The 17,234-nt window shown below is 46.7% G+C and overlaps 1 protein-coding gene across 1 annotated transcript in view; it reads left to right on the forward strand.

Annotated features, from left to right (window-relative positions):
* SLC25A43 (solute carrier family 25 member 43) overlaps window positions 1-8,984 on the forward strand; it is a 37,968-nt gene extending 28,984 nt beyond the window's left edge. The window contains exons 4-5 of the mRNA XM_001927589.4: window positions 6,388-6,522; window positions 7,385-8,984. Coding sequence (XP_001927624.1) covers window positions 6,388-6,522; window positions 7,385-7,585 — 336 coding nt within the window. The 3' untranslated portion in view covers window positions 7,586-8,984. The remainder of the gene's footprint in view (window positions 1-6,387; window positions 6,523-7,384) is intronic.

Below are 17,234 nucleotides of genomic sequence, written 5' to 3' on the forward strand. Positions count from 1 at the left end.
AGTGTGACACTCGCAGAGGCACTTACTCTTAGCACACCCACAACTCCAGTCTTAGCATAAAGAATTCATTTGGTGTGTAGGCTGCGACACTCACATTCAACGATGATGTGTGGTAACGTTTGGCCAGGACTGAGGTCGTATTCTCAGTTGTGGGCATCAGGAAATGGTGTGACTTAGTGGGGCAGACCTTGACTCTGAGTCCAACAGACCCAGATTCAGGTGATGCTTTTTCTCAAGTGGCCTGTGATTTAGGAGGTTTGTCCCTTCATGGGCTCCCTTTTGTCCTCTATAAGATAGGGCTTAAAAAAGGTGCGCAGGGGCGGCGCAGGGAGTTCCCTTGTGGTACAGCTGGCTAAGGATCCGGCAGTCACTGTTGTGGCTCAGGTTGCTGCCGTGGTGTGAATTCAATCCCTGGCCTGGGAACTTCCACCTACCGAAGAAGCAGCCAAAAACAAAACAAAACAAAACAAAAATAAATAAAATAGGGCTAATAAAATAATACTACATATTTCATGAGGCTTCTGTGAGGGTTAAATGGCTGGTACATTCAAGGGCTCAGGGTAGTTCCTGACACCTAACACTCTATAAATATGAGCCATTTTCGTACTTCATGATGATTCATGTGGCTTATTTGAGCTTGGTCATCGTTAGAGCTGTATTTGGGAAAAGCTACGGTGACATTCACATGGCGGGGCATTTTTTTTTTTTTTTTTGCATTTAATGAGTGCCTGGCATGTGCAATGAAGGGGTATTGGGCCCTGAAGAGCTACGGCAGTGAAGAAGGCCTAGTGCCTGCTCCCATACACTTGCCGGCGGCCAGCCCAGATACTGCATCCACATAACTCATACCAGATAGTCTGGACCACAGCAGAAGTCTAACCAGTGACTAAGGGAGAACAGAAAAGGAAGAGGAGTTTGCAGGCCAGGGATTGAACCCACACTGCAGCTGAGGCCTGCACCACAGCTGCAGCAACGCCAAATCCTTAACCTGCTGCACCACAAGGATGTCTTGCAAGGGGTAGAGATGAAAAAAGATTGGCTATATATTGGTAATTGTTGAAGCTGGGTGATGGAGCTAACAGAGGTAGATTTTAAGAAAAGGAGGGAGAGACACAGGGAAGAGGGAGCAAGGAAACAAGCAGTTCTAATTGCAGAAGCAAGAAGTTTCAAGAGGGAGTTCCCTGGTGGTCTAGTGGTTAGGACTCAGTACTTTCACCACTGCAGCCCAGGTTCAATCCCTGGTCTGGGAACTGAGATCCACATTAAGCTGCTACACACTGTGGCCAAAAAAAAAAGTTTCAAGATAAGGTGCCATCTGACCTGACCTAGTCCTGGGTGACTAGGATTTTGCCCAACAGAAAAAGGATACATAGTATTCAGAAGACAATAATAAGGAATCATAAGTGTGGCTTGATGTAGGGTTCCTGGGATCGGGGTAGGTATTAGTCCAAGTCCTCCAGAGAAACAGAGCCCAGAGATGCTGATTTTAAGGACTTGGCTCACAGGATTGTGGGGACTGGCACGTCTGAAATCTGCAAGGTAGGCCAGGCTGGAGATGTTGCAGTTAAAGTCCAAAGGCAGACTGCTGGAAGAATTCCCTCTTTTTTGGGGCACCTCAGTCTTTTTTCTCTTAAGGCCCTTCAACTAATTGGATGGAGCCCACCCACCTTATGAAGGGTGGGTAACTTGCTTTACTCAAAGTCCGGTGATTTTTGTTTGTTTGTTTGTTTTTGCTTTTTAGGGCTACACCCGTGGCATTTGGAGGTTCCCAGGGGTTGAATCAGAGCTGCAGCTGCCAGCCTACACCACCACAGCCACAGCCACACGGGATCCAAGCCGCATCTGCAACCTACACCACAGCTCACAGCAACGCCGGATACTTAACCCACTGATCGAGGCCAGGGATCGAAACTGCGACCTCATGGATGCTAGTCAGATTCGTTAACCACTGAGCCACGACGGGAACTCCCAGAGTCTATCGATTTAAATGTCAACCTCATCTGCAAAATACCTTGACAGTAACATCCAGACAGTATTTAACCAACCATCTGGTACCATGGCCTAGCCAAGTTAACACATGAAACTAACCACCACAAGTGATAGTGAAAAATGATCCTGGGAAGATAGGTGGGGGCCAAAAGGCAGAGGGTTTTGAATTCTGTTAAGTTTTCTTTGGAACACTTTCCTTCTGGAAGTTTTTCTTTGGAAAATCGGGGGTTGGTAATGGTTTCTAAGTAAAGCAATGACAGCATCTGATAAGTTTTGAATGTTACCTGGCTGCCATTGGGAGGGTGTGGGCAGTGGATAGGCGAGGGGGTAGTAAGGAAACGCTGGCCCTCACTCAAGAGAGAGATGGTGAGGAGTTCCCACTGTGGCTCAATGGGTTAAGAACCCGACTAGTATCCATGAGGATATGGGTTCGATCCCTAGCCTCGCTCAGTGGGTTAAGGATCTGGCATTGCCACAAGCTGTGGCATAGGTTGCAGATGTGGCTCAGATCTGGAGTTGCCGTGGCTGTGGTGCAGGCCGGCAGCTGTAGCTTCAATTGGACCCCTAGCCTGGGAACCTCCATATGCCACGACTGTGGCCCTAAAAACGACCAAAAAAGAGAGAGAGACAGTGAGAGGTGCTGGCAGTGGAGCCAAAAGTATCTGAATCACAGAATGTAATGAAGGAAGGAGTAAGAGGTCAGACGGAGGAGTGGGCAGAGGCCAGGTCTTGGAGGGCCTGCTAAGGCAGGTGAGAGAGTCTGGACTTCATTCGGAGGGCAACAGGAAGGCCCTGAAGAGCCGAAGTCCAGGAATAACCTGATCATATCACTCTGGCCGCTATGTGGAGAATATGGCAGGTAGACACGCATGGGGCCATTGGAGGGAAGGTGAACGATGCTGGCGGCTTGGACTAAGATGATGATAGTGGGAAGAGAGAGAAGTGGAGAGATTTGGCGCACGTCTGGAGCCCTGGAGCTAGCTGGTGGTAGATGGGATAGAAGGTGAGAGATGAAGAGAGCTTAAGGCGGACTCGGGTTTTCTGGCCTGAGCCAGTAGGTCAATGGCAGTGCCATTGACTGACAGGAGGCCAGCTGGAGACGGTCAGGGTTGGGGTGGAGCTCCAAGTGGGACATATAAAGTTCAAGGTGTTTATTCGACTTTCAAGCGGAGATGTCAAGTAGCTAGTTGGTTCCATGATCCTATGGCTCAGAGGAGGGACAGGAGCAGAGGAGAAGAGAAAGGCCAGGGCAACTGAGGTGCAGCACGTGAGCAAGAGCATGACCCAAGATGAAACAGAAAATATGTGCGAGGGCGGATCACGCAGGGCCCGTAGCCTTCAAGTAGTGGGTCCGGCCACTCCTGCTGGCTCAGGAGAGCTGACTCTTAAATCGCAGCAAATCTGGGAGCTGGTGGACCTCACAGTTGACAGCTTACAATCTGCCACAGTGGGAGTATTTATACCACTGAAATCAGCAAATGCTACAACTCAGGGCTTCCCCCACCCACAGGACCAGCTGTTAAATACATTTACCACTACATTCTCACTATGGCTTACAGACAACAGGAAGAAATGTATATTTTGGAGTTCCCATCATGGCTCAGTAGAAACGAATCTGGCTAGCATCCATGAGTATGCGGGTTCAATCTCTGACTTCACTCAGTGAGTTAAGGATCCGGCGTTGCCGTGAGCTGTGGTGTAGGTCGCAGACACAGCTCAGATCTGGTGTGGCTGTGGCTCTGGTGTAGGCCGGCAGCTGTAGCTCCAATTGGACCCTTAGCCTGGGAACCTCCATATGCCACAGGTGCAGCCCTAAAAAAGCATGCATAAATAAATAAATAAAACCATTTAAATATTTTTAGCAGGTAAGTTAGAAGATCTGATTTTTTTTTTTTTAATCACTGGCCACTCTAGAGAGAGAGAAGGCAGGAAGTGTCAAACTTTTTATGTCCCAAGGAAACTATTGAGGAAGCTGCTGCGGTGGTCCACATGAGCACTGACGGTGGCTTGGCGGTGAAGTTGAGTCAAGGAAAGGCATTTGAAGGTTGTTAAGGTCCTAAGATTGACTATAGATGGCCCCTGCTTTATCACAAGTTGATTATAATGGACCTGTCATACAACTCATGTCACTTGGTTAGTGTCTTTTGTTTTAGTTGTGGCAGGGAACCCAGGAGGCAGAATCGTTGAGGGCTTTCTACAGTTTTACTGGAACCCAGCAGAAGATAAATCAATAATATGACGGCAGAGCAGAATAAGACAGTTAACTTCCTGCATGAACGCAGTCTCCTCTTTTCAATATTTCGGTCTTACTGTAGCATGAGGAACTTCAAGTCTTGTGATTAGGCAGATTCTTCCTCAGGGAAGGGAGGCTTAACATCAGTTTGATAGCAGTTCTTTATCCATGCGGCAAGAAGGAAAGGAGGCTGAGCTGGAACAGTGCTAAGGTCAACGCTTTAAAGTAAGACATCCACCAAGGACCACTGACCATTTTGGTTCCTCTAACTCCAGGCTGGAGACTCAAGCTGGTCCATTTCATGTTCTGTTTCTCACACTCTGGTCGGTGCTTGGTTGTTACTATACCTCAAAGGGAAGCCCTGTCCCCAAAGTTCACCCTTCACCTTGATGGAGGACGAAAATCCCTTCCCCACAGAGCGCGAAATGCTAGTTGGAGATAGGAGTGGACAAATAAGGAAAATAAATAATTATACCAACTATTAAAGTCAGGGAATGCTCTGAAGAAAAGAAAGGCAGGAGTTCCCGTCGTGGCGCAGTGGTTAACGAATCCGACTAGGAACCGTGAGGTTACAAGTTCGATCCCTGGCCTTGCTCAGTGGGTTCAGGATCCAGCGTGAGCTGTGGTGTAGGCCGCAGCACGGCTCAGATCCCAGGTTGCTGTGGCTCTGGCGTAGGCCGGTGGCTACAGCTCCGATTAGACCCCTAGCCTGGGAACCTCCATATGCTGCGGGTGCGGCCCTAGAAAAAGACAAAAAAAAAAAAAAAAAAAAAAAAAAGAAAGAAAGAAAAGGAAAAGATACAGGCCTGACCAGAATCAGTTAAGCAGAATGATGGAGACAGATGCCAGACTGCAGTGGGAAGGTGGGAAGAGAGGAAGTGGAGTCAGCCAGAATACATAGCTATTTCAAGAAGGACAAAGGAATTTCCATGTGGTCAGCTACTGATGATGGTATACTGAAAAGTTATTTCAACTGATCATAAAAATGTTCATCTAGGGGAGTTCCTGTCGTGGCTCAGCGGAAACGAATCCGACTGAGGACGAATCCATGAGGACACAGGTTCGACCCCTGGCCTCGTTCAGTCAGTGGGTTACAGATCCAGCATTGCTGTGGCTGTGGTGTAGGCTGGCAGCTGTAGCTCCAATTTGACCTCTAGTCTGGGAACCTCCATATGCTGCAGGTGCAGCCCTAAAAAAACAAACGAACGAACAAAAGAAAGAGGAAGAAAGAAAAGTGTTTTTCTAAGGGACAAAAAAAAGTTACTTTCAGAGATGGGGCATTTTGGCAGTTGTCAGGATGGTACCGGCGTGGTGATGAAGTCTGTGGCTCGTGACTACAGATGCCGAAGCTCCCTATGATGGTGCTGAGTGTGGAAGGGGGGAGCTACCAGATGTCACAGGCCTCAGTGAATGTGGAAAAGTGCCCAGGAGGCCAGCAGCTGAGAGCAGCGACAGGGAGTGTGGTTCAGTGGCATGAGCCCTTTGGCATGAGAGTGGCAGAGTCAGAGTCTGGGAAGAGGAGGAGGGAAGAACACCCTTCCCTCTGCTCCCCGCCCTGTGTCATCTGCGATGGGGGGAAGGAACAGCCCCCACTTGAGAACTTTGCAGGGGAGGGGTCGGTTAAGACAAGCAAACAGAAGGCATATACAAAAAGCTTAAGTGCCTAGGAGGTGTCTGCCACGTCCAGAGGGCATAGATTGAGAGGCAATGTTAACTGTGAAGCTGAGTCTGTCCCAAATGGCTGCTTCCTTCCAAGAAAAAAATCACCAAGAGTTCCCGCAGTGGTGCAATGGGATTGGCCGTGTCTTGAGAGCACTGGGATGTAGGTTCGATCCCCAGCCCAGCACAGTGGGTTAAGGATCCAGTGTTGCCACAGCTGCAGCTTAGGGGGCAGCTGCAGCTCAAATCTGATCCCTGGCCAGGGAACTCCATATGGCACGGGGAGGCCAAAAAAGAAAAAAATCGCCTCAAATATGTGAACATGGTGCTTGTTAATATTCATTCTCAGCCCGCGGAGCAAGTAGAGCCCCAAGGCAGCCATACTTTGTCATTGTCTTGGCCAGGACATTGCATCCAGACCCCAGACTTGAGACCTTGGCTGCTTGGCTAGAAGCTTTATTTCCTGGTGACTAAATCGCCTCACTCTATCTTCTCTTTCCTGCCAGGCTCAGAGCCCCTACCTTCCCCACGGGGGAGGAGTAGATGTCCACTTCTCAGGAGCAGTGGACTGCTTCCGGCAGATCGTGAAAGCCCAGGGAGTGCTGGGGCTCTGGAATGGACTGGCAGCCAACTTACTGAAGGTGAGAGAGGGGTCTCTTGCTTGCCTGCTTCTTCCAATTCCACCTTGCTCTGTGCCTTCGCCGCACCCCTTACAGTTTGCATGGAACCACCTCCTCCAGCCTGTGAATGCAGGCTGGCTGCTGGTCGTGAAGGTGGGGGTGGGGGGGACCCTGTGCAGTGTGGGGACATCTGATACCCCCTCCCTGGGAGCTGAGCATGTAAAGTGTAGAGGTTCCCAACATGGGGATTCATGGACTCCTAAACGGAACCCTAACCCCCTCTCCCAAAATTATATGCAAAAATGTGTCTGCACAGGCATATGTGCATCTCTCTGGGGAAAGAATCCATAACTTTCATCATTTTCCTAAAGAACTCCATGACCAAAGAGGGAAAAAAGGTTAAGAACTCTGGACTAACCTTGCACCAGCCGAAACATAAATGATTCCACTCAGACAGTGTTGGGAGTTCCTTTTGTAGCACAGTAGAAGAGAATCCAACTAGTATCCATGAGGACTCAGGTTTGACCCCTGGCCTCGCTCAGTGGGTTAAAGATCCAGCATTGCTGTGAGCTGTGGTGTGGGTCCCATAGGAGGCTCGGATTCCACGTTGCGGTGGCTGTAGTGTAGGCCAGCAGCTACAGCTCCCATTTGACCCCTTGCCTGGGAACCTCCATATGCTGTGTGGGTGCGGCCCTAAAAAGCAAAAAAAAAACCCCAAGCATATGTTGACAGGCAGCGTCGGACTGTCTACATGCATTTCAACCCAGACCCAGGCTTCCCCAAGGTGTGCCCGTCGACAGCTTTGCCATTCCTCCTCCCCAACCCTCCCTGGGCCAGCTTTCTTTTAAGATTTTAACATGATTTTCATTTTCCTTCTAAACAGATAGTTCCCTATTTTGGAGTGATGTTTGGCACCTTTGAGTTCTGCAAGAGAATCTGTCTTTACCAAAACGGTTACATCATGTCTCCTCTGAGCTATAAATTGACCCCAGGGGTGGATCAGAGTTTGAAGCCCCAGGAATTACGGGAATTGAAGAAGTTCTTCAAAACTGGACAATTAAAGTCTAAAAAACCAACTCTTTAAAATCGAGTGGAACTAGAGGTGCGCTGTCGGCAGACGTGTTGCAGAGATAGGTGGAGCCTAAGAACTGTGCATGCATGGAGCGATGAGAGGGTGCTTCTGTCTGTTGCTTTTGGAGATGAGAAGATTGAGCCGTACCTGAGCTCCAAACTGATGGCCCCGAGAACACCTGCACCCCCTGAGGGCTTCCCAACATGACTGTCTCAGGATGGCATCCCACCAGATTTCATAACGAAACCCAGCACTAAGGAAGTGTGCAATTTACACTCTGGATGTAGATAGGCCATTTACACCACACCAAAGAAAGGACATCGCCGTGACTCCTCAGAGCAACATGTAGTTGAAGTGGCCGAGCAGATACCACGTTACGAGCCCTGCCACAGACTCACAGCTTGCGAGCCCTGCCACAGACTCACAGCTTGCGCTAACCCGTGTCAGCCTAGTCTCACCCACGTTCACTCCAGCCTTCCCATTCAGTCCTTCTGGAACTCGTAATCTTTGTTGTCTTTTTCTGAGTGCACACACCATGGGGTAAATGCTGCCTTCTCAGAAACGAAATGAAAACATTTAACATTTAAAAGTTACCACTGTCAAGAGTTCCCGTCATGGCGCAGCAGAAACGAATCCGACTTGGAACCATGAGGTTGCAGGTTCTACCCCTGGCCTCGCTCAGTGGGTTAAGGATCAGTGTTGCCGTGAGCTGTGGTGTAGGTCGAAGATGCAGCTCAGATCCTGTGTTGCTGTGGCTATGGTGTAGGCCGGCGATTCAGCTCCGATTCAACCCTTAGCCTGGGAACCTCCATATGCTGCGGGTGCGGCCCTAAAAAGCTAAATAAATAAATCAGTAAATAAAAGTTACCACTGTCATAGTAGAACCACCCTTCTTTATTTAAATTGGAAGCATCCTAGGCTTAGAATTTTGTGTTTCTGGAAGGTAGTTTATACCATGACTGTTTCATTATGCCCAAAAAACCTTCTGCCAGTTGAAGTTATGTGAAGCTCAAGTGGCCTGAATTCTCTGCCCTTTTAACTTGCTTTGCAAGCCTACCCTGAAAATAAATTAGTCAACTTATTCTCACAACATGTCCCAGTTGCCTAGAAAGGATCACACAGAACATCTCACACACACACACACACACACACACACACACACACACACACACACACGCGTGAAATGCAACTAAACAAAAAACGCTTCAGGCTAATCATCTCTGCTAGATTTTTTTAAATCAAATTTTGCCTTTATTCCATATTGAGGATTCTATGTCAAGTTTATATAACTGTACCTCCTGAATAGTAACTATGTGTTAAAATATGTCTAATATTAAGTTGTTAATTTATGCACACATACACACACAGTATGTTGAAAGTATTTTTCCTTAATAAATTTTCCAAAGAAAAATGATGTGTTGATCATTTATTACTTTTTTTTTTGTTTTTTGTCTTTTTAGGGCCACAACCATGGCATGTGGAAGTTCCCAGGCTAGGGGTCGAACTGGAGCCGCAGCCACCAGCCAACGCCACTGCCACAGCAACACGGGATCCGAGCCACATCTGCAACCTATACCACAGCCCATGGCAATGCCGGATCCTCAACCCACTGAGTGAGGCCAGGGATAGAACCCGTGTACTCACAGATGCTAGTCGGGTTTGTTAACCACTGAGCCACAATGGGAACTCCCTGATCATTTATTACTAATTTGAGTTAGAAAACTATGGCTAAAGATGTACTGGCTAAAATCTTTAAACTCTCAGAAACCTATCCTGTTTGCATATATGAAAACAACTCATCTTTCCAACTGCTGGGGCAAACTGTATTTTATGGGGAATAGCAGTTAATACACACATGAATATCTCATCTATAATCCAATCTCTTAGAATTTAGAAGGTAGCAAATTCTTAATCCAGAGTGAAAAGTTCATGTTTGTTACTCTTTATTTTCCTTAAGGTAAACAACTTTTTTTTTTCCTCTTTTTAGGGCCACACCCATGGCATATGGAAGTTCCCAGGCTAGGGGTCCAATTGGAGCTGCAGCCGCCAACCTATACCACAGCCACAGCAACAAGGGATCCAAGCCGAATCTGCGACCTACACCACAGCTCACGTCAACGCCGGATCCTTAACCCACTGATCGAGACCAGGGATGGAACCCACATCCTCATGGATGCTAGTCGGGTTCGTTAACTGCTGAGCCATGATGGGAACTACTTCCTTAAGGTAAACAGCTTAAAAAAAATCTGAAAGCTGTAAAAAATTATTTTACAACTCTAGTTCTGTTCCTAAAATGAACTTCCAGCTCTTTGCATTTTCTCAGAAGTACGAAGGGAGTGTTCCACTTTTCTGCTTTATGGCTGACAGCGGGCACCACCAGCCTGGACTGGGTACTTTAGGACGATTATAAAGAAGTGTGATGTAATATTGACCTAGGAGTAACTTAGAATCTTAAGGAACAAAACATACCTACATACATGGCATGACTGTAATTACAAAGCAAATACAAGCAAGGGCATGATAATGCAGCAGCAACAAGATTGCCGGGGGCTCGTGTACACTGACTGAATCAGCGATTAAGGGCGTAATCGCAGGGGAGGGGGGCTACTAGTGAGCAGGGAGTTTGGGAGGCATAAGGAGTCTTGAAGGAAGTTTCGAAGGAAGTGAGAGGATAATAGTGAAGAATAGGCTGGAGGGAGGGAAGGGGGAAGGTTGAAGGCTGGGTGTCCCGTGGTGTCACAGGTGGAAGGAAGCAAGAGGAATGGCGAATAGAGTGAGAGGACTGCTCCGCGCATTTATTCAACAACTGCTCGCACACCACGCTCACACAAGGCAGATGAGTCCTTGTCCGTATTCCAATGAGGGTGGCAGTCACTACAAAAACTAACCACGTTAGGAGTTCCCGTCGTCGCTCAACGGTTAACGAACCCGACTAGGATCCATGAGGTTTCGAGTTCGATCCCTGGCCTCGCTCAGTGGGTTAAGGATCCAGCGTTGCCGTGAGCTGTGGTATAGGTCGCAGAAGCAGCTCGGATCCCAAGTTGCTATGGCTGAGGCATAGGCTGGTGGTTACAGCTCTGATTTGACCCCTAGCCTGGGAACCTCCATATGCCGTGTGTGCGGCCCTAAAAAGAAAAAAAAAAAACTATTTAATTGTAATGTTATAAGGGGAATAAATAGGGTGCTTCATTAGAGAATTAATGGGGGTGAGGGAAATATTTTAAATCAGGGAACCAGGGAAAGCCACTATGAGAGGTGATATTTGAAATGAGACCTGAAAAATGAGAACAAACCAACCACAGGAAGAACTAGGGAGAATAGCATCCCTGACAGGGGGTCCAGAAGATGCAAAAGTGGTCCTCGTGGTGAGAAAGGCTTGGGGAACAGCAAAGAGGTGAGCAAGAGCCAGAGTGTGGTGACAATGAGGTGACAATGTGGTTAGTGACATGAGGTTGCAGAGAAGGTCAGATCATATGTGGTCACTTGGGCCACAGTAGGAAGTTAGATTTTATTCTATTATTTTAATGCAGTGGGGAATCATTGAAGGTTTTTATGCAGAGAAACCATATAATCTGATTTTCTTTTTTCTTTCTTTTTTTTTTCAGTCTTTTTATGCCATGCACCTGTGGTATAGGGAGGTTCCCAGGCTAGGAGTCAAATCGGAGCTGCAGCTGCCGGCCTACACTCCAGCTACAGCAATGCCGGATCCATGACCCACTGAACAAGGCCAGAGATCAAACCTGAGTCCTCATGGATACCAGTCAGATTCATTTCCACTGAGCCAAGACGGGAACTCCCTGATTTTCATTTTTAAAATACCCCTCCAGCTGCCATGTGCATAACAGATTGGAGGGAAGCAAGGCTGTGAGTGGGAAGAGACTCTTCCAGGAGTTTCCCGCTGGCCTAGTAGTTAAGGATCCAGCATTGTCACTGCTCTGGCGTGAGCGCTATCCTTGGCCCAGAAAATTCTGCATGCTGGGTGTGTAGCCAAAAAATCAAAAATAAATAAATAATTTTTTTTAAAAAGAGACTATTGGAGTTCCCATCGTGGCGCAGTGGCTAACGAATCCGACTAGGAACCATGGGATTGTGGGTTCGATCCCTGGCCTTGCTCAGTGGTTGAGGATCTGGTGTTGCCGTGAGCTGTGGTGTGGGTCGCAGACGTGGCTCAGATCCTGTGTTGCTGTGGCTTGGCGTAGGCCGGTGGCTACAGCTCCAATTCGACCCCTGGCCTGGGAACCTCCATGTGCCGCAGGAAGCAGCCCTAGAAAAGGCAAAAAGATAAAAAAAAAAATTAATTAATTAAATAAAAAATAAAAATAAAAAAGAGACTATTACAAAGTCCAGGTAAGAAGTGATGGCTTGGACTAGAATGGTGGCAATAAGGATGGAGAGGAAAGAATGGGTTCAAGATAATTTTGGAGTTGGACTCAGCAGGATGTAGGGAGCAAAAGAAGAAATCAAGAAGGGCACCTAGGTGTTTCACTTTTGAATTGATTAACAGGATAAATACTGTTGTCATTGGCTAAGGTGGGGAAGACTGGTGAGGGTCAGAATTTTGGTGGGGAAGGAGTTCAGTGTTCTCTTTTGGAGGTGTCAAAGTTGAAGTACTTGTGAGATATCCAAGTAGAGAAGCCAAGTAGACAGGTGGCTGGAGCATAGGCTCTTCATGTCTGTCTGAAATAGTTGTGGTAGACAGAATAATGACCCCCAACAAGGGGGTCCACACCCTAATCCCTAAGAACCTGTGACTATTTACCTTACATGGTAAAAGGGACTTAGCAGATGTGATTAAGGTTAAGGACATAGAGATGGAAAAATTACCATGGCTTATTTGGGTGGGCCCAGATAAAGTGGAAGAGGAAGGTGGAAGAGAGACTCAGGTTACAATAAGAGGCAGAAGAAATGGGACATGGGAAGGACTTGGCTGACTGTGAAGACAAAGTTGCCCAGGAGCCAAGAAATGGGGGTAGCCTTTAGAAGGTAAGAATAACTGTCAGCTGACTACCAGCAAGGAAATGGGAACTTCAGTCCTACAACCACAAGGAACTGAATTCAGCCAACAACCTGAATGAGCCAAGAAACAGGTCTTCCCCTATAGCCTCGAGAAAGGGAGGCAGTCCTGCCAAACACCTTGATTTTAGTCCAGTGAGACTCCTGTCAGACTCCTGACCTCCATAACTATAAGATAATAAGTGTGTGTTGCTTAAAAGCCACTGCGTTTGCAGTAATTTGTTACAGCAGCAATAGAAATTAATATACCAGAACACCATTAATAATGTCAGGTTAATAAGCATAAACCAGGACTGTCCTGGCCAAACAGGACAAATCTGGAGTTCAGGAGGGAGTGATGGCTGGAGGTAGAAATTTGGGTGTAGTCAGAAGATAGATGGCACTTAAAGCCAAGAGACTGAGACAGACCACCAAAAGAGTGGATGGGAAGAAACTCCTAGGGGAGGAGGAAGCAAGAAGAAACAACACTGGGGAGATGTTGGCTAAAGAAGGGCCTCAAGCTGTGGAGTAACTAGAACTCTTGTACCCTGCTGTTGGGGGTATTAAATGGTAAAATCATTTTGGAAAACAGTCTGGCAATTCCTCAACTGGTTCAACACAGAGTTACCATATGACCCAGCAATTCCACTCCTAGGCATCTACCCCAGAGAAATGAAAATGTATGTCCACACAAAAGTTTGTACAGGAATGTTCACAGCAGTGTCATTCATGATAGGCAAAAAGTGGAAATGACCCAAATGTCTATCAACTGAGGAATGGCTAAACAAAATGGGATATAGCCAGGCAATGGAGCTACTTCGCAATAAGGAATTGACTTACACAAAAAGCACGGAATAATCTGAGGAAGATAGATATAGCTATAAATACAGATGTCAAGTGAGAGAAGCCAGTTGTACACCTTAAATATGTAACTGTACGTATGTACATTGTATGTAATTATACCTCAATAAGACTGTTATTTTGTTCTGTTTTAAGCGGTTATCCCAGGGCCGGATCCATCAAACACTTTCTAAGCCTGCCAAAAGGGCCAGAAACAACATCCTTGCAGGTGGTGGTGGTGGGGGGGATCCGATTCAAATGCTAAACTGAGGAGTTTAGGATTGGCAAAAGGGATACACTGGTGCCTTGAGCAAAACAAGCAATGTGAAGAAAACTGGAAGTGAGCAAGATTGTTCCAGAAGCTGAAATAGAAATGAGACTACAGACAGGAAGATTGGCCAACAAACGAGGAACACTGTTTTCTCCTCAGTAATTACACCATAAACACAACGTGATGTTACAGGCTTCCACACTGCAAATTCGAGCCCCGTCTAAGAAATGAGAGTGCTTTTTCTGGGGTATCTCTTAGAGACCCAAATTTCCTGAAATGGTCTCTGATTTGGTTACTGGATTATAGGTAGGGTCCTTACCTGGAAGGGAGACCTGGCTTACCACCCTACTTAAGCAGAGGTGGAGTGATTTGTTCATTAAAACTCAGTGTTAGTCAACCTGAGTATTTTTCTTAGTGTTAATAAAATCTAACGGAATTCCCTGGTAGCCTAGAGGCTAAGGATCTGGCATTGTCACTGTTGTGCTCGAGTCGCTGCTGTTGCATGGGTTGGATCCCTGGCCCAGGAACTTCTGCAGGCCATGGGCATAGCCAAAAAAAAAAAAAAAAAAAATTCTTTTGTCTTTTAGCGCTGCATCAGCGACATATGGAGGTTCCCAGGCTAAGGGTTGAATCAGAGCTGCAGCTGCTGGCCCACGCCACAGCCACAGCAATGCCAGATCTGAGCCACATCTGTGACCTACGCCACAGCTCATGGCAACGCCAGATCCTTAACTGATTGAGCGAGGTCAGGGATTGAATCTGCATCCTCATGGATGCTAGTCAGATTGCTTCCACTGAGCCACGATGGGAACTCCTGAAAAAAAATTATTTATTTATTTATTTATTTATTTATTTATTTATGTCTTTTTGCCTTTTCTAGGGCCGCTCCCGTGGCATATGGAGGTTCCCAGGCTAGGGGTCCAATCGGAGCCATAGCCGCCGGCCTATGCCAGAGCCACAGCAACTCGGGATCCAGCCGCATCTGCAACCTACACCACAGCTCACGGCAATGCCGGATCCTTAACCCACTGAGCAAGGCCAGGGATCGAACCTGCAACCTCATGGTTCCTAGTCAGATTCATTAACCACTGTGCCACTACGGGAACTCCAAAAAGTTTTTTTAAATATAAAATAAAATAAAAACTAACATGTATTGAATGCTTACTATATTCTACACTGTTTACACATACATTATCTCACTTAACTGTCCCTCTAGTCCTTCCAGGTATAGGTACCATTATCATTACCATTTGACACCTGGAAACATGGAAGTTTAGAGAAGCTGAGCCGCCCAAAGCCTGACTGCAAGTGGCAGAGCCAGTATCTGACCTCTAGCAGTTTGGCTCTAGAGCCCACCCTCTTGACCACTAGGCCAAATTGCCTCTCTCTTCTAATTTTGTCCCAGATTCCCAAACTCAGATGCTCAATCCATAAAATCTTATACATACAAAAGAATAGAGCCATCGATTCTTAGGATTGGCAGGGTGCAGAAAATTCTTTCCAACCAACATGGCAATCTCATCTACAGTGTCCCTAACAAGTGGTCATTTCACCCCAACTCTTAACATTTCCAGGGACAAGCATTTCCCCACATCATGGGGTTTTTTGGTTTGTTTGTTTGTTTTTGTAGGCTTTTTTTTTTTTTTTTGGTCTTTTTGCCATTTCTTGGGCCACTTCCACAGCACATGGAGGTTCCCAGGCTAGGGGTTGAATTGGAGCTGTAGCCACTGGCCTACACCAGAGCCACAGCAACGCGGGATCTGAGCCGCTTCTGTGACCTATACCACAGCTCACGGCAACGCCGGATCCTTAACCCACTGAGCAAGGCCAGGGATGGAACCCGTAGCCTCATGGTTCCTAGTTGGATTCATTAACCACTGAGCCACAACGGGAACTCATTTCCCCACATCATGAAGCAGCCCATTCTGCTTTTGAGTAGCTCATATTTTAGAAAGTTATTTCTGGTTCAGCTGAAGTCCCCCTTCCTGACACTTCTGCCAGCTGATGTTGATTCCATTATAGAATGTCCGATTCTCGCCGGCATGACAGTGCTTCAATTATGAACACAGTTATGATGTGTTCCCCCCCTTCACCCAAAGCTCCTTCCCAGTAAAATATCTCTCATTCATTCAGCCATTTCTCATGTGCCATGATTTACAGGCACTTCGCTTTCCTGACTGCCTTCTTTGAATACGTTCTAGTTTGTTAATGTCCTCTTAAACAAGGCATCCAGAAATGAGCATAAAATTTTACGGGCCAGCCAAGGCCCAATTGGAACTGCAAGTCCCCTGATCATTTCATGACCATTGTCTTGACCCAATTCAAGACTCATTAGCATTTTCTGGCCTTGCCAACTCACAGTCAACTAAGACGCTCAGTTCTTTCTCACACATGCTCTAGCTCCTTATTCTTAAATGCCCTGCACTAAATAGAGCATTAGAAACCATGGAGTGCCCATTGTGGCTCAGCGGTAATGAACCCGACTAGCATCCATGAGGATATGGGTTCAATCCCTGGCCCTGCTCAGTGGGTTAAGGATCCAGCATTGTCGTGAGCTGCACAGCTCGGATCCTGTGTTGCTGTGGCTGTAGCTACAGCTCCAATTGGACCCCTAGCCTGGGAACTTCCATACGCCATGGGTGTGGCCCTAAAAAGGCAAAAAGCAAAAAAAAAGAAACCTTTATTGTGGTCCTTCCCATTTTATAAGCCTGGGTTTATTCTGGACTTTAGCCCTTCTGACTCAGATCCTAGAAACTTGTGATCCTTTTTGGTCTTTGTCCTTGGAAGTTTAAACCTCACTCTGTCCTCTATTACATGTACTTTAAAAATCTGAGCTCATCAGAGAATAATCTGGTAGGACAGCTTAATTTATTAGATATATCTTTCTTTTTAACTTCTCACTGGAATTTTTCTAAATTACACAGGTTTAAATTTTATCTTTGGAATCTCTTGCCCTCTTGAGCTATCTTTCTCCTTTGGAGTTTGGCCAAGAGATCATAAGATCGTATTTATCTTTTCTCTGATTCTTTTGAAGTCTCACACACACACACACCACACACACACACACAAACGCGCGCGCGTGCGCACCACAGGTTAGTTAACCTGACTATGCCCAGCATTCTTTTGTTTAACAGATCCAGACTAGTCAGTCCTGGTCAGATTCCCCAAGATTCTTGTCACTTTCATTTTGTTAACCAGATCTTCCTTATTTATCATCAGGATTAAGCCTAGTTTAGCAATTTACCTCATTTGCTTCTTCAGTCTTCTGAGAACTATAATTATCAGCATGAGAGTCCAGAATTTCTCCAATATGTTGCTATCAGAATAATGAAATGCAGCAGATATTCAGACAGTTTTTTTTTTTTTTTTGGCTTTTTAGGGCCGCACTTGCGGCATATGAAGGTTCCCAGGCGAGGGGTCGAATCGGAGCTACAGCTGCCAGCCTACGCCACAGCCACAGCAATGCAGGATCCGAGCCTCGTCTGCAACCTACACTACAATTCACGGCAATGCTGGATCCTTAACCCACTGAGTGAGGCCAGGGATCGAACCCACAAC

This window comes from Sus scrofa, chromosome X (genome assembly GCF_000003025.6).
Source record: "Sus scrofa isolate TJ Tabasco breed Duroc chromosome X, Sscrofa11.1, whole genome shotgun sequence".
In the NCBI taxonomy this organism is placed as follows: domain Eukaryota; kingdom Metazoa; phylum Chordata; class Mammalia; order Artiodactyla; family Suidae; genus Sus; species Sus scrofa.